This window comes from Diorhabda carinulata, chromosome X (genome assembly GCF_026250575.1).
Source record: "Diorhabda carinulata isolate Delta chromosome X, icDioCari1.1, whole genome shotgun sequence".
NCBI classification, from domain to species: domain Eukaryota; kingdom Metazoa; phylum Arthropoda; class Insecta; order Coleoptera; family Chrysomelidae; genus Diorhabda; species Diorhabda carinulata.
In genome coordinates this window covers 63,414,006-63,435,041 of record NC_079472.1, presented here as the reverse complement: position 1 = coordinate 63,435,041, position 21,036 = coordinate 63,414,006, and the positions used below count along the sequence as shown (strand labels likewise).

General features: G+C 33.1%; 2 protein-coding genes and 3 non-coding genes across 5 annotated transcripts in view; 1 reads left to right on the top strand and 4 right to left on the bottom strand.

Annotated features, from left to right (window-relative positions):
• Positions 1 to 21,036, top strand: part of LOC130902062 (lipase 3-like) — a 46,219-nt gene that overhangs the window by 15,946 nt on the left and 9,237 nt on the right. Inside the window, exons 2-3 of the mRNA XM_057813869.1 lie at positions 20,631 to 20,771; positions 20,856 to 20,930. The gene's annotated coding sequence lies outside the window, so the exon portion shown is untranslated. The remainder of the gene's footprint in view (positions 1 to 20,630; positions 20,772 to 20,855; positions 20,931 to 21,036) is intronic.
• Positions 748 to 9,294, bottom strand: LOC130902061 (lipase 3-like). Its single transcript, XM_057813868.1, has 2 exons — positions 8,878 to 9,294; positions 748 to 3,075 (listed from the first exon to the last, which is right to left on the bottom strand). Exons 1-2 carry the CDS (start codon positions 9,233 to 9,235, stop codon positions 2,228 to 2,230), a joined length of 1,206 nt encoding a protein of 401 aa, XP_057669851.1. The 5' UTR covers positions 9,236 to 9,294; the 3' UTR covers positions 748 to 2,227.
• Positions 10,090 to 10,162, bottom strand: Trnar-acg (transfer RNA arginine (anticodon ACG)). Its single transcript has one exon. It is a non-coding gene; the product is annotated as a tRNA-Arg (tRNA).
• On the bottom strand, positions 10,255 to 10,327 carry Trnar-acg (transfer RNA arginine (anticodon ACG)). Its single transcript has one exon. It is a non-coding gene; the product is annotated as a tRNA-Arg (tRNA).
• Trnar-acg (transfer RNA arginine (anticodon ACG)) lies at positions 10,420 to 10,492 on the bottom strand. Its single transcript has one exon. It is a non-coding gene; the product is annotated as a tRNA-Arg (tRNA).

Here is a 21,036-nt window from a genome sequence, read left to right as displayed (position 1 = left end):
AAAGCTAAGTAGTCATTCATATTCTATACACGGTTCACACAAATGATTAAAAGTCGAGTTAATTTTCTATTTCCTGTTTAGAGCCCTTAATGCGTCGACCAGCGACAATGATTTTATGTTTTTTGGATTGTAGAGGCATAAAAACATTCTACCAGTGTACCAGATCCAACATTTAAGCACCTTAAATGCATTTTAAAGTGCTTTTAAACAAACATGGATTTTTAGGCAATTCGTAAAAGGCCCAAATTACGAAATTTGGATTATTACGAATTTTATTTTGTTATGGTTAAAGTTTAGCTTGGCTAATCTATAAACCAGCTGGTTAGGTCAGGACTTAGGGATGGGTATCGGTAGACAAAACATCGATGTTTGCCATCGATGTTTTTTCATTTAGTGAACATCGATGGTTGATAATCATCGGAAGAAAATCATCGATGTTTTCCTAAATGAACAAAAAAGAAATAAAAAACAATTCAAATCACATTTTCATGAAAATATGAAAAAAACGTTGTAAATTAACTGATTTTTCTGTCTGTAAATTAACTAATTTTGCGTAATAGCTGATAGGTAAATGCAAGTTTTTGTTTCTCTAAAATTCATAGGTAAATAAAATCCTGAAATTAATTTTTAAAGCCGAAAACGAAACCCAGTTATTTTTATTGTGTATTTTTGTGTATTACCTAATTAAATCATCTGTAATTTTTCACTCATTACTCCACAAAAATAATTAGGAGAAAAACAAGGTTATGAGATTCAAATCAAAATTTATTAAAAAGAAATAAATTTTACAATTCAAGTTCTTCGGGCATTTATTTATCTGTCGATTGTTTCTTTTTTTGCCATGCGCTCTGAGTTTTTTTGTTGTGATTTCTAATCATCACATTGATCGAAACGAAGCTATATTTCACTTTTAGGACCCATTTTGTTTAATATTTGAAATTTAAAAGCGTAAACGACATAAATTTTACACAAACGACAAACGTAACTGTAACAGACTAACGGAAAAAAACGATACAATACAACTTACGAATGAATATGAATAATAACAATATCTGAACCTCACTCAAAACGTACACAACACAAACGTATTCCACAACCTTCTTTATTCATTGGAGGTGATTCAAATAATGAAATAATTAGTCTTGGATAATTGCAAATTTATTAATTAGCTTTTCAACAACCAGGAATTATTTAAATTACCAAAACATCGATGTTTATTTAAAACCATCGATAACTGCAAAATATTGATTGAAGAAATATCGATGTTTTCGTAAAACCATCGATAATTTGAGAACATCGAACCATCGATATCCATCCCTAGGCCGTCAGGTTAGGTTAGGTGACGTTAGTATACAAACTATCCAAACGTCATGTTATTTTGATGATAAATATTTGTTTAACTAAACTAGCTACTAGTATTTGTAAGCTATCCAACGAGTTTACAAACCATACAACACTTACCGCCAATAAATAAATTACAAAAAATGTACACAAATTAATCAGGGCTTTAGTTTGTTTACATACAAGCTGTATTTGGATTAAATATTAAAGTTTATATTTCATATTTTTCAATTTTTTTAATGAGAAAATTTGAAAAATTCAGAAAAGAGAAAAGAAACTAATCGAAGTTATAATTTTGATGAAAATCAACTTTAAAAAGCCAATTTTTGATATATTTGAACTCAAAAAAGTCAATTTTTACCCAAGAAGTACGTATGAAAATAAATTTCTGATCAATTTATACATGAAATTATTGATTCATTTAATTGTAAAAAACAAAATTATAAATAAAAAATAAGCTGGGAAAACATATTTTTTCTCGAATTATACTTGAAATAGTCTATGTACGAACAAGCTTAAGTATTAAAGGACAATTTTTCATCAAACTTAATTTAGAAAAGGTCTCAACTATTTAAGGATTTAAAAGAAGTTTAGAAGCTTAGAAACGCTAATTTTCTATCAAATTTAATTCGAAAATTCAAACAAATTGAACTAAATAACGACAATTTTCCACGAAATTAAAATTTGAACAGCCAATTTATCATTCAAAAGAGTTTTTGCAGAATTTCATCTCCGAAAAGGATATTTTTTAACTCAAGTCAAAAGCTAAATTACGTTGTTGTTGTTGCGGGATGTCTGCAGTTTTCCGTAAGCTGTTGATTTAGTTTTAAAAACTCAATCAAAAAATACAAAATGAGAAATGCCACAAATAAACACATTGATACATCTAATATTTAGCAAATATGCTAACCACTTCATTATACACATATTTTTTAGCGTGATCTCCGTAAGTGAAATCAAGATGATTGAAAGAAGTTTCTGCTATCGAAAATTTCCCTTGGAGATTCCCAAGTTCGTGAGATAATCGCTCGACATCTTCAACTCCAGCCAACCAATCGTTGTAACTAAAAAAGAGAAAAACCGGAGCAGAAACCTTCGACAAATCGTAATCCGGAGGTTGCACTGAACCGTATTTTCTTAAATTCTCGATTACGCCGAAATCGTATTGTCTAAAATGTCCGCTTGAAATTTCTTGGCCGTAATGGAGTATCTGCTTAGTAGAAGCACCAGCAGGAGCGTGTCCGACAATCAGCGGGATTTTCGTCGTGTTCATTTCGTTTAAACTAAAACCGCATAAAGCGAACAAGACATTTTCACATAATATAGGTCCGATTCCAGTTTCGCATATAGATTCTGTAAGCATATGTAAGAAGCTCTCCTCGGGTACAAATTCATACATTCCAATGAGATTCATCAGAGTTTCGAAGGATCCTTCCCAAAACGAAAGTATTCTCAATAGAGGACTGGTCATATGGCTCATGTAAGCTATCGGAGCTAAGCTGATTTGTACTTTTATTTTTTTGTTATATTCAGGTCGTGTTGATGTCATCACGAAAAATGTTGTGGTACCTTGAGAATGTCCCACGTAATATATACCATCAGTTCCTGTTTCTAGTAGAATATAATCTAGCATAGTTGGTAAATCGTAATAACCAATTTCGTGCCAACTGAATTGCCAGAAATTGCTGTCTGTGTCTGGGTTTAACGTTGTGTGATTGCGAGAATAGTATGTTCCTGAAACAATCAAAAAAGTTTTTGAAACTAGATATGTCCAGCTTAGAAATTCAATATAAATCAAAATAGTAGTAATGCACGCAATATAAAAACAAGAAATAAAGTGAAAACACTTGCTATAAAGACAAATGCCTTAAAACGTAAAAATCACTTAGATTTCGTTGGCATCTTGCATTCCGTCAATGATACATTCTATATGTTCGATTGTTCGCTCTGTTTATTAAATAATTATACAGTTTGTCCACGTAAGTTGGCGGCATATGGGAAACTTTTTTATTATTAATTTTACGAAAAAAAGTTATTCTTTATAAAAAGTTTTGTATGTTCCAAAACCTATAAATCAATAATCAGATGTTGAATTTTTTCAGTCATATACGAGGTTTGTCAAAAAATGTGTTTTTTGCCTTTTTTTTGACAATATCGAAAATTTTTATAAGAAAAGATGTTTAAAATTAAAAATAGCTTTCAAATATTCAACATTGTTCATTTACATTGAAAAAATATTTTTTTCTACATTTTCTCTGCGATTACATTGGAAATTTAAGTTTGCACATTAATGCATAATTAATCTAGGATGCACTGGATGATAATTGATTTTCAAAGTTTATTAAGAATTGTTTAATCAAATTTATAATTAATAAATGCAATGCATTAATGTGCAAAATGTGTAAATTTCCAACGTAATCTCAGAGAAAATGTAGAAAAAAATATTTTTTTAATGTAAATAAACAATGTTGAATATTTGAAAGCTATTTTTAATTTTAAACATCTTTTCTTTATAACAATTTTCGACATTGTCAAAAAGACTTTACTCTAGAGCAATAATCACATTTTTTGACAAACCTCGTATATGACTGAAACAATTTAACATCTAATGATTGAATTTTAGGTTTTGGACCATGCAGAACTTTTTATAAAGAATAACTTTTTTTCGTAAAATTAATAATAAAAAAGTTTCCCATATGCCGCCAACTTACGTGGACACACTGTATAAAAAAAACGCCTTGATATTCGATGTATAGCTCTTGGGCATAGAAACAAAAAATCCTCACATTTCAACATCTCCTTTAGATTGAAATTTTTCCCACCCAAAAATTTTGTCATGGATCTGAATGAATAATAATCTGACGGTACAAGGTCCGGACTAAATGCTGGATGTGGTAGTAGTTCAATACCATTAAGTTCTTCGATTTTATGCCATGTAATTGGCTTAGCATGCATTGTTCTTGAAACCTGGATGTGTCTCCGATAAAACCCTATAAATTCGCATCAGATGTGCACTATACCAGTGGTTCTTAATCTATTCAAGCCGCGACCCAAATTTGAAAAATATGTTCATGTCGCGACCCAAAACAAAGTCAAAATTTTTTCATTGCTTTATATTAGATCGTATTTTGAAAAAATTTCAATCCTACGATGATTATTTTTTTAACTCACAAATTTTTCATTTATTTTTCTAATAATAAAGATAAACAAAAGTACTTTTCGATCCAAGGAAAATTTAATTAATAATCAAGTGTTTTTAATCATTTTTATTGACCAAATTAAAATTTATTTATAACTTTTTGACAATAATTGACATTTTGAAACACTGATTCCAATTTAATCCTTTTTCTTTAAAAAACGAATCGACCATAAGAAAAATATCTTCATGTTGTTGACATTGGTTTGCAAAATAAAATATCCTCTTGTATATCTGTTAAACCTGGATACCTACCGCACGTAAATCATGAGTTGAGCATCTTTACTTACATCTGTCGTTTCATTGGCAGAATTTATAAAACCATCACTACTTGGTGCATCCAAACGCTGTCTTTTTAAATGGGCTTCTTTTCTATCGAAAAAAGTTCCGATCTTTTCCCTCAAAGGAAAAATTTGTATGTTTTGCATCAAAATGTCTTTTAAGTTTGTTCGGTTTCATCGATTCATTACTTAATATTTCACTGCACAACACGCATTCCGGTTTGTTCACTCCTCGATCATAAATGCAAGTAAAACCTAATTCTAAAAATGCTTCCTTGTATTCACGTTTTACCATTATTAGGGTGATTACAAATTTACAATACGCACTGCAGCTTGATCACTCCACTATTAATAATAAGACCAAATTTGTCTCTAAAATGCTTGTATTCACGTTTCACTGTTATTCACAACACAATACGCAGAAACGAGTTTTTGACAGAGAGCTTACTGAGTCTGCGCGCACGCAAAGCAATGGCGTATTACCAGCACCTCCTAGAAGATTGGACGTCACTTCCGGAAGGCCATTCGCGAAGAGCGGTAAAACCGAAACATTGTATTAAGGAATAATTTATATTAGGGAGGTGTTGGTATTACTTATTATTTGGTGTATTAATAACTTTTTTGGTTCGACTCAGCGCGACCCAAGAAATACGCTTCGCGACCCATAGGTTAAGAACCGCTGCACTATACCACAAACTAATGCAGTTCCTCAAAGGACTCGACATAGATCAGAAGTAAATTTAATGCATTAAAAATTTATATTGGAACCAATTAACAGAAATAAAAATAGATAATAATATATCTAATACTATAAAAATCAAAAAGGGAGAAAAGGATGTCTCCCCTCCTGTTTAATTTATATTTGGGGGCGATTTTTCAGGAGGTTCAGAAGAACTTGGAGATGCAAATCAAGATTAATGGAATGTGGGTTAACACTATCAGATATACTGTTAACTCGGTCTTAATCTTTGATAACATGTAGGACTTTTTGGACGAAAAAGGAAACGCAATAGATCCTTTGAGTCGCAATGTATATGATACTGAAACGAAACTGTTGTTTTATGTACGTTTAGCACTGCTAATGAACCAAGAGATGACGCTGGAACGGGAACTCGAGTTGGCTATCACTAGGATGTGGTTGATCTATGTAGCCAGCTGTTGTATTTTCATCGGTCGTTGACGAGTGCGCAAAGTGTACATTAAATCTGATTGCTTAAAGTAGGGCAAAATCCAGGCTCAAAAGTCAGTTGCAAAAGGAGAGGTGAAATTAGTGGAAGGGTGTTAAAAATAAAATCAAAGCAATAGCAGAAATGTAATAAATTCGAAAATACGGAATAGTTATGGTAAAAACGAAGCGAAAACTAAATGCAACAAAGTGTTGTTAACTTGGAGGACAAAAAAACAAGTGACGGAGTAGAATTATTATTTACAAAATTAACTTATTGCGTGAAGAAGTGGTCCCTGAAAGTGAAATCCTTAAACAGAATAGAAGCAATGGAAATGTGGCTGTTGTGCAGACTTCTACGTATCCCATGGAACGAGCACCGAATGAAGGAGAGCTGGTATGGAAAGAGAACTGATCCTGGGACACATCCTGCGATGACCGAGATATTCAACTCTCAAGCTCATTCTGACGGAAAAGATCGACGGAAGGAGATGACATTCCTGGTTACGGAATATAAGAGACTCATGTGGCATTCAAGGTGCGGTAACAATTTTTCGTCTTGCAGAAGAAGGATGCCTTCAGATAATAGATTAGAAGACTAAATTGAGCAGGACACATCATGAGAGACCAAAAAAAAAAATACTTGGTGAAACGAAATAGAAGAAGATACCTGAATCCTAGTAGTAGTAGACTGGAAAGCAAAATGCAGAAATCGAAAAGAGTGTAGAAAGCTGACAAACAAAGCCAGGATAAACAAAAACTATAACAAAAAGAACAAGGGGAGTAATCCACCCTAATAAAGGGATTTCTAGGTGAACAAAGGTGAACAAACTACATGCCAGTATTTTTTAATAGTCTGAAAGTTGATTTGAAAATTTGAACTGCTTTCTAGTGATTATATATAATATAATATTATATCCATACGGAAATTGTAAGAAGAAATATTTATTTTTTCCAATATTTTCATTATTGAAGAAACTTCTTTTTTCTTTCTAATTTTTGTGTCCCAGCGCCCTTGGTATTTTTTCCATCTCTTGAATATCTTAATGAAATCTTTTACCTTGTATTTCACTCACGTCATCAAGATTTTCCGGAATATAGTCCAAATGAGACTGTTTAAAGTGAATTTTCATACTTATACTACAACTATAAATTTTCAGCATATTTACAATGATATCAACACAGCGGTTTTTTTCTTAATTCTCTAAAAATACTTGAACAACTTCTTTGAAAGCACCTGCATCCTTATCTTCCAATGACATTTGCAAATTTTATGTCTTTCATCAAGTACTAATCTGTGGCTCTACAAAGATTTCCTCCTACAATTTCGCTTCCAATATAGACGGAAATATTTTACACAAATATTAAAAACAATTTTCTTTCTTCAGTAACGCCATAACAAATTGTTTCATTAGTCCAAGTTTGATGTGAAGTGGTGAATGTAGAACAAATGTCTTTTTACATCCACTTCACTTACCAGATTCAGTTTAATGCGACTATTTCTTTCTAAAAATACAGAAGGTGCTAGAACGGAAACGTTTTGACATTATTCCTGATCCTCAATTGATAAGATGCAAACCATTTTGACAGAGAATTTTCAGAAATGCTTCAATTAAAATTTTAAGAAATATTTTTACCTTCCTTACTAACTAGAAAGGAAGGTCATAAATACAAAAGTTCAATTTATTTTTCCTTTATTTCCAAACACTTTTCAGAACGTCTGACATGCATCTCGCACGGTACGACTGTGTAAATCACGTGAAGCTTACACACATATGCGACTGGCATCATACAGCTCATGTACTGGTCGCATGCAACGCCCAGCGCCACTAGGAACCGATCGGTGTTTTGACGCTGCAAACATCGTGCGTCTTGAGTTGGTGCATGCGCAGAACACATTTCCTTGCGCACACAGCTCTGGCTCTCTCGTTCCCACGGTGTACTGCGTTGACAAGTTCGGAGAATCACTTTTTGAATATAGCTTGAGTTTGTTATTAGTAATTTGAAATTAAAAGGTGTATCCTTCAGTTTGAATTGTGTGAATAGTAAGGTGTAATAATTAGAATTTGCGTTAGCTTTGAAGGAGGCCAAATTAGGGCTATGTGGTGGGTGTTAAATCTCTGTGCAAGCAAGCGAATATCTCGACTGATTTTGCTTGGCCTTTTTTCGATAATTTTTTGACGCAACCGCATTGGTAAGTCAGAGTATTATACCGCGTTCAGGGTTGTATTTGATTCCTCAAAGTCAGTCAAAAGTATACCCTCGCAATCCCAAAATATTGTAGCCATAATTTTTTTGGTGACATTTGCTTTTTTGGCACCAACTTTCTTTCCTCATGCCACACGGTGGAATCTCTCAACGCTGCTTTGCACTTCGAGGCACACTTGTTTTGGAAATGCCGGTCAATGCTGCAATTTTTCTTTGTTTTTACATAATGTTTTCTGAAGTAGTCGCCATCACAAAACCTCCTGCAAGTGGGCCATCTTCTAACGTTTCTCGTCCCCAACGAAGCAGCTTTGACTAATTTTTAATTATTGAAAACGGTGGACATCCAAAACAACTTGATTGAGTGATAGTTCGAGCTCTACGTAATAAAATGGATGGAAACATCAAGTTGAAATGTTCTGAAAAGCTTGTTGAGACTTATCACTGACTCGTGCATGAATATTTTTGCGAACTCATTCTATTATATGACGCCAAGAATACGTGGACAGCACTACGTTAGTACATTTTATACTATAAAAGTTCAAAATCTCTACAAATATAAGAAACAGAATAAAATGAAGATACCGAAGTGAAACTGTAAACAAAATACATAATTACGTCAAAAACATAACCTGGAAATATGAAATTTTAAAATTTCAGAAATAAATTTATAAATCGCAATATTTTACCTCTAGCGTTTCCCATCCAAACGTCGTAGCCCAAATCTGCTAGAATATACCCGAGAGAATTCCCGGGACCGAACAAGATCCAATCAGATGAAGATACCAAAATACCGTGTTGGAGATAAACCACTTTCTTGTTTGACGGACCGTTTTTCGCATGGGGAATTCGATGTAAACATAGTTTATATCCATCAGGCGTAGTTACCCAATGGGTTTCTACGGGGTAACCGGCTTCAGCGATCATAACTGGGGTGGTTTTATTGAATTCACTATTATTATATACATTATTCGGAAGGTCTATCGGTTTTGATTTCACGAATACACTATGAATGTATATTAGGAAAAACAATTTTTGCAAAAACATCGTTTGTTATTCTCCCAACAAATAATTCGTTCGTTGTTCATTTGTTTTTATATTAATTCGGTGATTTATAAGTATTTTCTAGAGATTATCTAGATGACAATAAGATATAAAATGATTAGGATGGCATTTAATGATAATGTAATTTAAATATATCGAAATTTATTGCTTTTAAAAACTTTTATTTTGATAATAAAATTAGACGAAAAAAAAATCATCCGTATTTTCTTTCAGTTTTACAATCATTTCGAAAACCGTTTGCACAAATTTTTCATATTCTTGTTTGCAATAAAGCCGGTATTATAGTAGTATTTACATTGTTGCCAGATCATTCCTATTTCTTGTATTCTTTTGAAAATATACAAAATATCCATCCACGTTCTAAATTTGTTATTTTTTTTAAATATTTTAAATTAGTTTTTTTCATAATTTTTGAACGACAGATAAAAATTTTACTTCTCGACTCTTTATTTTAATGAAGACTGAAAGTAGTCAGAGAAGAGACCTAAAATCAAGACGATCTAGAAACAATTTGGATTTTCATGATTCGAAATGTTGGGTTGGCGTTCCTCAAAGGAGAAAACAACTACTTTCCTGGCTAATACCACGAAGAATATTACATCTCCTCCAAAGAACGTGATGCCATCGCAAATCCGTCGAAATTGGTATCCCTAATCGCAGTTGAAAGTAAAGATGTCGTCTACTGAGGAATGTTTAACCAAGATTAACATCTGAACTTGATCTTGGTTTCGTATTTACTCAGTTTTGTTATTGATTATTTTCATTATCGTGATTATTGTATAGTGGTCATAAGTATTCTTATTAATGTCTTGTGAAATATACCAAAAAAGTATTTCCGATCCTGTCAGGATTCGAACCTGGAATCTTCTGATTCGTAGTCAGACGCGATGTCCGTTGCGCCACAGGACCTGATAATTCTTTCTTATGTTGATAAGATAAATTATAAATGATTAGATTTGAAATACTTATAATACCATAATCACGACGTCAAAAAACACAAACGATCCTGCCAGGATTCGAACCTGGAATCTTCTGATTCGTAGTCAGACGCGTTGTCCGTTGCGCCACAGGACCTGATAAATCTTTCTTATGTTGATAAGATAAATTATAAATGATTAGATTTGAAATACTTATAATACCATAATCACGACGTCAAAAAACACAAACGATCCTGCCAGGATTCGAACCTGGAATCTTCTGATTCGTAGTCAGACGCGTTGTCCGTTGCGCCACAGGACCTGATAAATCTTTCTTATGTTGATAAGATAAATTATAAATGATTAGATTTGAAACTACATGAATCAAGTAGCAGCTGATTGGGTTTTCAGTTCGGCCGTTACGCCACTCCGAAGAGATGCCACAACGTCGAAACTAGTCAGTGGTTATGACCATCGGAATGTATTTAAAATTAGTCTACTTTGGTGTTTGTTGCCACATTCCCAATAAGAACATTCATAATCTGGCTGGCAAAGACGCGGAAGGTGGAAGATGAAGTATGAAATAGATATTACTCAAGGTGAGGAGTTTGTGTAGGAAAAACTATTCGATTGTGGGAAAATGATGTATTCACTAATATATTTTTATCAAAAGTATAACTTAACCTTGTATCCGAGTCATAAGATATTTGAAGTCGCAGGTTGCAAGCATGAGTTTCTTCCAAATATCTCCTTCCCGATATTTCTAGTGACATTTTTATTTATGATAAAAAATTTCATATAGTCAACTATTTTTGGAATAGATACCGCACAACATCAATAAAAGCTTGTTTTGTTGAAGATTCCGGGAGAATTTCTCTAGTCATTAAGGGCTCCAGTGGCTATACACACATCATCGGCGACCATCAATACGGCTTCCCAAAGATAGATCAAAGATCTCCTACCAGGATATGCTACCAACGTATGGTCTGAAGCTACAGAAAATATGGAGAATCTAGAGCAATCGCACCGAATTTGTCATACTAACCTTCTAAATAAATTAAGACCGTACAGTTTTTCCTCCCCACGGACAGTAGTTTCTAAAAGACGTACCAATCTAGGTCGCTATCGATGGACACACAGAAAGGTTTGAGATCAAAGCTGGTGTTCCCATCTTGTTACCTACTCTCTTTCTCCTGTTCACAAACGATTTACTCCACAAAACTAAAAACTCGATCTATAGCTTCACCGATAACAATCTTTAATACATTCTGTAGTGGGTTGGAAGCAATATGATTGAGTAGCAAAGACCCAGGTTGTTGGTTTTACAAAAAAGACTAGCACTGCAGTTTAGGATACAAAATATCATCATCACCGTAAATTTGCCGATTATTTGCTGTTGAGGTGAGGAGCAATATATGCCCTGGTATAGTCACGTGGCCAAATTAACTAAGGTTTCACAAAAGCTTGGAGTCCTCTTTAACACCAAAAAGCTACATACTCCGCAACAGCTTCTAATCCTCTACAAAGTCCATCTTTGGAATATAGCCCGCATATTTGGTGCTCGGCTTCCAAGCACACCATGAGTATGCTCGACTCAATACAGAGGAGAGCAATTCGACTTACAGGCGATCCAGAGTTGACCAGAAACTTAGATGATAGCTTAGAGCATAGAAGAAAGGTCGCTGACTTGATCCTGTTTTACCATTGCTACCACTGCAGATGCTCCTCCTAACAGTCCAGCATAATTACACCTAGAGCAATTTTTGCAAAACCTACTCGACACTCGACAGGCAGACATGGCTCATGAGCATAGAGTTCGCCTGTAAACCACCAGAACATCAATTTATCGAGACTCCTTTCTTTGGAGAAGTGCAAGCCTGTGGAATCAGCTACAAAAGCACTTCTTTTCCGAACGCTACAACTTACTGAAGTTCAAGATCCATATCCATCTCCACAAGGCAAGCACCACTCAAAGTGTAATAGCGTTTATCTTTTTGAGCTTGTTTTTACATAGAAAATTCATTCGGTGTGTATTGCTTCTTAGGATAGAACCTTCCTAGACTACTTTGTCGAATAAAGCTCTAGTTCCAAACTTTCGCTTTCTCTAAAGCTGTACCCGATGTTTATCTCGTTTCTTACTTATAATGTCCTCTTGTGGGTTGATTCTAGTCATAGGACCTTTTTTCAAACTACTTCTTTTTTTTGGTTTTTAAGAAAAAATAACTATTAGATCGTTTTTGACTTCTACATAATGAAGTAGGTAATATGTTGCACGTGTTTCACGGTTTACCTGCAACCTGGTGAACCGGTTCACCAGTCAAATTCCTCCGCAGCGGTATCCGCTCGCACAGATACCCACAGCTACCCACTTACCTAAATAAACAGAAAAAAAAAGTCATCACAATCTGCGGAGAAGTGTTTATTTGTTTCGGGTTTTTGTTTTTTTTCTTTTTCAGCCTATTTTAGTACGTCAACAGCAACTCGAGCCCTCCAGAGGAGTAATTCCTATATCGGGGCAAAAACTAATAAATCCCTTCCCTTACATGAATAATGTTCTTATCCCAACCAAAAAATCATCATCTCTTTCTTGTAAGTAGTAATTTTCTGAAATAGCCCATTATCAGTCAAAATAAAAAGTCAACAACTCAACGGTATTTTGTAAATACCTTTTGTTTACTCAAAATTATTATCTTAATCTCACCATATAAAAATAGTTGTTGATAATGTACGGATGAAAGTACTTAGAACGATATAGAGCAAAATTAATAATGTCGAAAAACATGAATGAGCTAAAAATAGTTTTTTTTTTCAATAATAATGAGTACACCTTGAGCATACCAACCCCACATAACCTCTATACTCGATTCTTATTTTCAGTTATTGGTAAATTTAAATGTAGCTCCTCCGAGCCGATTTCTTCTCTCAATTATCCATATCAATTAAATTTTATAAATTTTCTAATTGTGTTGTTCAAGATATTTAAAATGCGAATAGCTTCAAAATTTTTCAATATTAGGTTAATTTCAATATAATTATCTACATTTATGTAGCTATAAATACGTTCTTGTTGTAATTCATGCAAAATCATTGGTCCTTCGAGCCGGATTTTCGTCATTTCATCTATTTCAATGCATTTAACAAATTTTTTAAATCGCACTCGGTTTTTATGGGTTATTCCAAATGTTTAAGATGTGAATTGCGATTTTTGCATCAACATTTTTCAGTTTTCGGTCAGTTTCAGTACCATTATCTACATTTATGTAGCTATAAATACGTTCTTGTTGTAGTTCATGCAAAATCATTGGTCCTTCGAGCCGGATTTTCGTCATTTCATCTATTTCAATGCATTTAACAAATTTTTTAAATCGCACTCGGTGTTTATGGATTGTTCCAAATGTTTAAGATGTGAATTGCAGTTTTTGCATCAACATTTTTCAGTTTTCGGTCAGTTTCAGTACCATTATCTACATTTATGTAGCTATAAATACGTTCTTGTTGTAGTTCATGCAAAATCATTGGTCCTTCGAGCCGGATTTTCGTCATTTCATCTATTTCAATGCATTTAACAAATTTTTTAAATCGCACTCGGTTTTTATGGATTGTTCCAAATGTTTAAGATGTGAAAAGCGGTTTTTGCATCAACATTTTTCTGTTTTCGGTCAGTTTCAGTACCATTATCTACATTTATGTAGCTATAAATACGTTCTTGTTGTAATTCATGCAAAATCATTGGTCCTTCGAGCCGGATTTTCGTCATTTCATCTATTTCAATGCATTTAACAAATTTTTTAAATCGCACTCGGTGTTTATGGATTGTTCCAAATGTTTAAGATGTGAAAAGCGGTTTTTGCATCAACATTTTTCAGTTTTCGGTCAGTTTCAGTACCATTATCTACATTTATGTAGCTATAAATACGTTCTTGTTGTAGTTCATGCAAAATCATTGGTCCTTCGAGCCGGATTTTCGTCATTTCATCTATTTCAATGCATTTAACAAATTTTTTAAATCGCACTCGGTTTTTATGGATTGTTCCAAATGTTTAAGATGTGAAAAGCGGTTTTTGCATCAACATTTTTCAGTTTTCGGTCAGTTTCAGTACCATTATCTACATTTATGTAGCTATAAATACGTTCTTGTTGTAATTCATGCAAAATCATTGGTCCTTCGAGCCGGATTTTCGTCATTTCATCTATTTCAATGCATTTAACAAATTTTTTAAATCGCACTCGGTGTTTATGGATTGTTCCAAATGTTTAAGATGTGAAAAGCGGTTTTTGCATCAACATTTTTCAGTTTTCGGTCAGTTTCAGTACCATTATCTACATTTATGTAGCTATAAATACGTTCTTGTTGTAGTTCATGCAAAATCATTGGTCCTTCGAGCCGGATTTTCGTCATTTCATCTATTTCAATGCATTTAACAAATTTTTTAAATCGCACTCGGTGTTTATGGATTGTTCCAAATGTTTAAGATGTGAATTGCAGTTTTTGCATCAACATTTTTCAGTTTTCGGTCAGTTTCAGTACCATTATCTACATTTATGTAGCTATAAATACGTTCTTGTTGTAGTTCATGCAAAATCATTGGTCCTTCGAGCCGGATTTTCGTCATTTCATCTATTTCAATACATTTAACAAATTTTTTAAATCGCACTCGGTGTTTATGGATTGTTCCAAATGTTTAAGATGTGAATTGCAGTTTTTGCATCAACATTTTTCAGTTTTCGGTCAGTTTCAGTACGATTATCTACATTTATGTAGCTATAAATACGTTCTTGTTGTAGTTCATGCAAAATCATTGGTCCTTCGAGCCGGATTTTCGTCATTTCATCTATTTCAATGCATTTAACAAATTTTTTAAATCGCACTCGGTGTTTATGGATTGTTCCAAATGTTTAAGATGTGAATTGCAGTTTTTGCATCAACATTTTTCAGTTTTCGGTCAGTTTCAGTACCATTATCTACATTTATGTAGCTATAAATACGTTCTTGTTGTAGTTCATGCAAAATCATTGGTCCTTCGAGCCGGATTTTCGTCATTTCATCTATTTCAATACATTTAACAAATTTTTTAAATCGCACTCGGTGTTTATGGATCGTTCCAAATGTTTAAGATGTGAATTGCAGTTTTTGCATCAACATTTTTCAGTTTTCGGTCAGTTTCAGTACCATTATCTACATTTATGTAGCTATAAATACGTTCTTGTTGTAGTTCATGCAAAATCATTGGTCCTTCGAGCCGGATTTTCGTCATTTCATCTATTTCAATGCATTTAACAAATTTTTTAAATCGCACTCGGTGTTTATGGATTGTTCCAAATGTTTAAGATGTGAATTGCGATTTTTGCATCAACATTTTTCAGTTTTCGGTCAGTTTCAGTACGATTATCTACATTTATGTAGCTATAAATACGTTCTTGTTGTAGTTCATGCAAAATCATTGGTCCTTCGAGCCGGATTTTCGTCATTTCATCTATTTCAATGCATTTAACAATTTTTTTAAATCGCACTTGGTTTTTATGGGTTGTTCCAAATGTTTAAGATGTGAAAAGCGGTTTTTGCATCAACATTTTTCTGTTTTCGGTCAGTTTCAGTACCATTATCTACATTTATGTAGCTATAAATACGTTCTTGTTGTAGTTCATGCAAAATCATTGGTCCTTCGAGCCGGATTTTCGTCATTTCATCTATTTCAATGCATTTAACAAATTTTTTAAATCGCACTCGGTGTTTATGGATTGTTCCAAATGTTTAAGATGTGAATTGCGATTTTTGCATCAACATTTTTCAGTTTTCGGTCAGTTTCAGTACGATTATCTACATTTATGTAGCTATAAATACGTTCTTGTTGTAGTTCATGCAAAATCATTGGTCCTTCGAGCCGGATTTTCGTCATTTCATCTATTTCAATGCATTTAACAATTTTTTTAAATCGCACTTGGTTTTTATGGGTTGTTCCAAATGTTTAAGATGTGAAAAGCGGTTTTTGCATCAACATTTTTCTGTTTTCGGTCAGTTTCAGTACCATTATCTACATTTATGTAGCTATAAATACGTTCTTGTTGTAGTTCATGCAAAATCATTGGTCCTTCGAGCCGGATTTTCGTCATTTCATCTATTTCAATGCATTTAACAATTTTTTTAAATCGCACTTGGTTTTTATGGGTTGTTCCAAATGTTTAAGATGTGAAAAGCGGTTTTTGCATCAACATTTTTCTGTTTTCGGTCAGTTTCAGTACCATTATCTACATTTATGTAGCTATAAATACGTTCTTGTTGTAGTTCATGCAAAATCATTGGTCCTTCGAGCCGGATTTTCGTCATTTCATCTATTTCAATACATTTAACAAATTTTTTAAATCGCACTCGGTGTTTATGGATTGTTCCAAATGTTTAAGATGTGAATTGCAGTTTTTGCATCAACATTTTTCAGTTTTCGGTCAGTTTCAGTACCATTATCTACATTTATGTAGCTATAAATACGTTCTTGTTGTAGTTCATGCAAAATCATTGGTCCTTCGAGCCGGATTTTCGTCATTTCATCTATTTCAATGCATTTAACAATTTTTTTAAATCGCACTTGGTTTTTATGGGTTGTTCCAAATGTTTAAGATGTGAAAAGCGGTTTTTGCATCAACATTTTTCTGTTTTCGGTCAGTTTCAGTACCATTATCTACATTTATGTAGCTATAAATACGTTCTTTTTGTAGTTCATGCAAAATCATTGGTCCTTCGAGCCGGATTTTCGTCATTTCATCTATTTCAATACATTTAACAAATTTTTTAAATCGCACTCGGTGTTTATGGATTGTTCCAAATGTTTAAGATGTGAATTGCAGTTTTTGCATCAACATTTTTCAGTTTTCGGTCAGTTTCAGTACCATTATCTACATTTATGTAGCTATAAATACGTTCTTGTTGTAGTTCATGCAAAATCATTGGTCCTTCGAGCCGGATTTTCGTCATTTCATCTATTTCAATGCATTTAACAAATTTTTTAAATCGCACTCGGTGTTTATGGATTGTTCCAAATGTTTAAGATGTGAATTGCGATTTTTGCATCAACATTTTTCAGTTTTCGGTCAGTTTCAGTACGATTATCTACATTTATGTAGCTATAAATACGTTCTTGTTGTAGTTCATGCAAAATCATTGGTCCTTCGAGCCGGATTTTCGTCATTTCATCTATTTCAATGCATTTAACAATTTTTTTAAATCGCACTTGGTTTTTATGGGTTGTTCCAAATGTTTAAGATGTGAATTGCAGTTTTTGCATCAACATTTTTCTGTTTTCGGTCAGTTTCAGTACCATTATCTACATTTATGTAGCTATAAATACGTTCTTGTTGTAGTTCATGCAAAATCATTGGTCCTTCGAGCCGGATTTTCGTCATTTCATCTATTTCAATGCATTTAACAAATTTTTTAAATCGCACTCGGTGTTTATGGATTGTTCCAAATGTTTAAGATGTGAATTGCGATTTTTGCATCAACATTTTTCAGTTTTCGGTCAGTTTCAGTACGATTATCTACATTTATGTAGCTATAAATACGTTCTTGTTGTAGTTCATGCAAAATCATTGGTCCTTCGAGCCGGATTTTCGTCATTTCATCTATTTCAATACATTTAACAAATTTTTTAAATCGCACTCGGTGTTTATGGATTGTTCCAAATGTTTAAGATGTGAATTGCAGTTTTTGCATCAACATTTTTCAGTTTTCGGTCAGTTTCAGTACCATTATCTACATTTATGTAGCTATAAATACGTTCTTGTTGTAGTTCATGCAAAATCATTGGTCCTTCGAGCCGGATTTTCGTCATTTCATCTATTTCAATGCATTTAACAAATTTTTTAAATCGCACTCGGTGTTTATGGATTGTTCCAAATGTTTAAGATGTGAATTGCGATTTTTGCATCAACATTTTTCAGTTTTCGGTCAGTTTCAGTACGATTATCTACATTTATGTAGCTATAAATACGTTCTTGTTGTAGTTCATGCAAAATCATTGGTCCTTCGAGCCGGATTTTCGTCATTTCATCTATTTCAATGCATTTAACAATTTTTTTAAATCGCACTTGGTTTTTATGGGTTGTTCCAAATGTTTAAGATGTGAAAAGCGGTTTTTGCATCAACATTTTTCTGTTTTCGGTCAGTTTCAGTACCATTATCTACATTTATGTAGCTATAAATACGTTCTTGTTGTAGTTCATGCAAAATCATTGGTCCTTCGAGCCGGATTTTCGTCATTTCATCTATTTCAATGCATTTAACAATTTTTTTAAATCGCACTTGGTTTTTATGGGTTGGTCCAAATGTTTAAGATGTGAAAAGCGGTTTTTGCATCAACATTTTTCTGTTTTCGGTCAGTTTCAGTACCATTATCTACATTTATGTAGCTATAAATACGTTCTTGTTGTAATTCATGCAAAATCATTGGTCCTTCGAGCCGGATTTTCGTCATTTCATCTATTTCAATGCATTTAACAAATTTTTTAAATCGCACTCGGTTTTTATGGGTTATTCCAAATGTTTAAGATGTGAATTGCAGTTTTTGCATCAACATTTTTCAGTTTTCGGTCAGTTTCAGTACCATTATCTACATTTATGTAGCTATAAATACGTTCTTGTTGTAGTTCATGCAAAATCATTGGTCCTTCGAGCCGGATTTTCGTCATTTCATCTATTTCAATGCATTTAACAAATTTTTTAAATCACACTCGGTGTTTATGGATTGTTCCAAATGTTTAAGATGTGAAAAGCGGTTTTTGCATCAACATTTTTCAGTTTTCGGTCAGTTTCAGTACCATTATCTACATTTATGTAGCTATAAATACGTTCTTGTTGTAGTTCATGCAAAATCATTGGTCCTTCGAGCCGGATTTTCGTCATTTCATCTATTTCAATGCATTTAACAAATTTTTTAAATCGCACTCGGTGTTTATGGATTGTTCCAAATGTTTAAGATGTGAATTGCAGTTTTTGCATCAACATTTTTCAGTTTTCGGTCAGTTTCAGTACCATTATCTACATTTATGTAGCTATAAATACGTTCTTGTTGTAGTTCATGCAAAATCATTGGTCCTTCGAGCCGGATTTTCGTCATTTCATCTATTTCAATACATTTAACAAATTTTTTAAATCGCACTCGGTGTTTATGGATTGTTCCAAATGTTTAAGATGTGAATTGCAGTTTTTGCATCAACATTTTTCAGTTTTCGGTCAGTTTCAGTACCATTATCTACATTTATGTAGCTATAAATACGTTCTTGTTGTAGTTCATGCAAAATCATTGGTCCTTCGAGCCGGATTTTCGTCATTTCATCTATTTCAATGCATTTAACAATTTTTTTAAATCGCACTTGGTTTTTATGGGTTGTTCCAAATGTTTAAGATGTGAATTGCAGTTTTTGCATCAACATTTTTCAGTTTTCGGTCAGTTTCAGTACCATTATCTACATTTATGTAGCTATAAATACGTTCTTGTTGTAGTTCATGCAAAATCATTGGTCCTTTGAGCCGGATTTTCGTCATTTCATCTATTTCAATGCATTTAACAAATTTTTTAAATCGCACTCGGTTTTTATGGGTTATTCCAAATCTTTAAGATGTGAAAAGCGATTTTTGCATCAATATTATTCAATTTTTGTTAAATTTTAGTGTAATAATCGTCATTTATGTAGTCAAAATTGAGCTCTTATCGTAATTCATACAAAATCATTGGTCCTTCAAGTTGCATCTACTTTTAAATCTCAAATCATTCATTAATAAATTGATTGATTCTTTCAAAGATACACTTTTAATTGTTCTTTAATTTCATTCAATCTATACACTTTGCATTCAGACAACGTCGGTTTGATGGTCCTCGTCAAATCCAAAATTTGTTTCATAACACGTTCTTTAGTGGAAGTTTTCTTAATGGATTTTGTATCCAGCGCCAATAAAGGTCGCAGTCATTGGGAAAATTCATTCTAAAAACCAGAATATTTGCCAATAACATCGATTTTTAAATCAGTGAATTAGATTTAGATAGATCACTAAACATTGTCTCTAGAGAGGCGATTAAAAGAATGGGGAAATCAGTAGCCCTTAAGTTTTATCTTAAATGGCCTTAATACAGTCATAAACTTCTCAAAAATCATTTCCTCTTCAGGTGTTAGTAAAGAAATTTTATTATTTGTCGATGCGTAAACACATGAAAACTCTTTGACTTTAAAATACGTTCCAGAATACAAAACGTGCTGTTTCATCTAGTTACACATTTTCGTTAAATCTTAGGGGGTTTGGATTAAGCCTTTTTTTGTATATTAGCAAGCTCATCTCGAGCAGAACTCGAATGATGAAAATGATTTTATTTTAGCAACCATAACAGTATTTTGAGCTTCCATCTATTGTATCAACACATTTTAAATCTTATGTGAAGTAGGATTAATAAAGGTAATGTATTTTTTCATTCTAGCACCTGTATCTCGTACTACACATTCCGCTTTTCCATCGGGTATTTCCCATAACGACAAGATTTCTTCAAGTTTATTAGCTATATTTTCTCAGTTGTAGTCATTGAACAACTTCAGAACAAGTATCAGACCAAAAATCGCAGGTAAATAACGATGTAATGAGTAATTAGAATATTTTCTGGCACTCGAATATTTTCTGGCTAAATTTGCAATATTATTTATCGTAGATAAAAGAAGCGAAGTACGAGGGATACTTTAAATCATAAGTCTCACAAATCCAACCTTTTCCCCAAAATTAAATGGTAAGTCATCGATCAGAAGTCTAAAATACGAGTAAGTCTAGATTTCACTACAAGTTGATTAACTCTAACCTCAAAAATTACTTGTTTTGTTTACGAAAAGACGGGC

Bases quoted from the DNA above. Each gene is read 5' to 3' on its own strand.
- LOC130902061 (XM_057813868.1), bottom strand. From the start codon at position 9,235: ATGTTTTTGCAAAAATTGTTTTTCCTAATATACATTCATAGTGTATTC. The intron at 3,076-8,877 runs GTAAAATATTGC...TGATTGTTTCAG, and splicing joins TTGGATGGGAAACGCTAGAG to GAACATACTATTCTCGCAAT.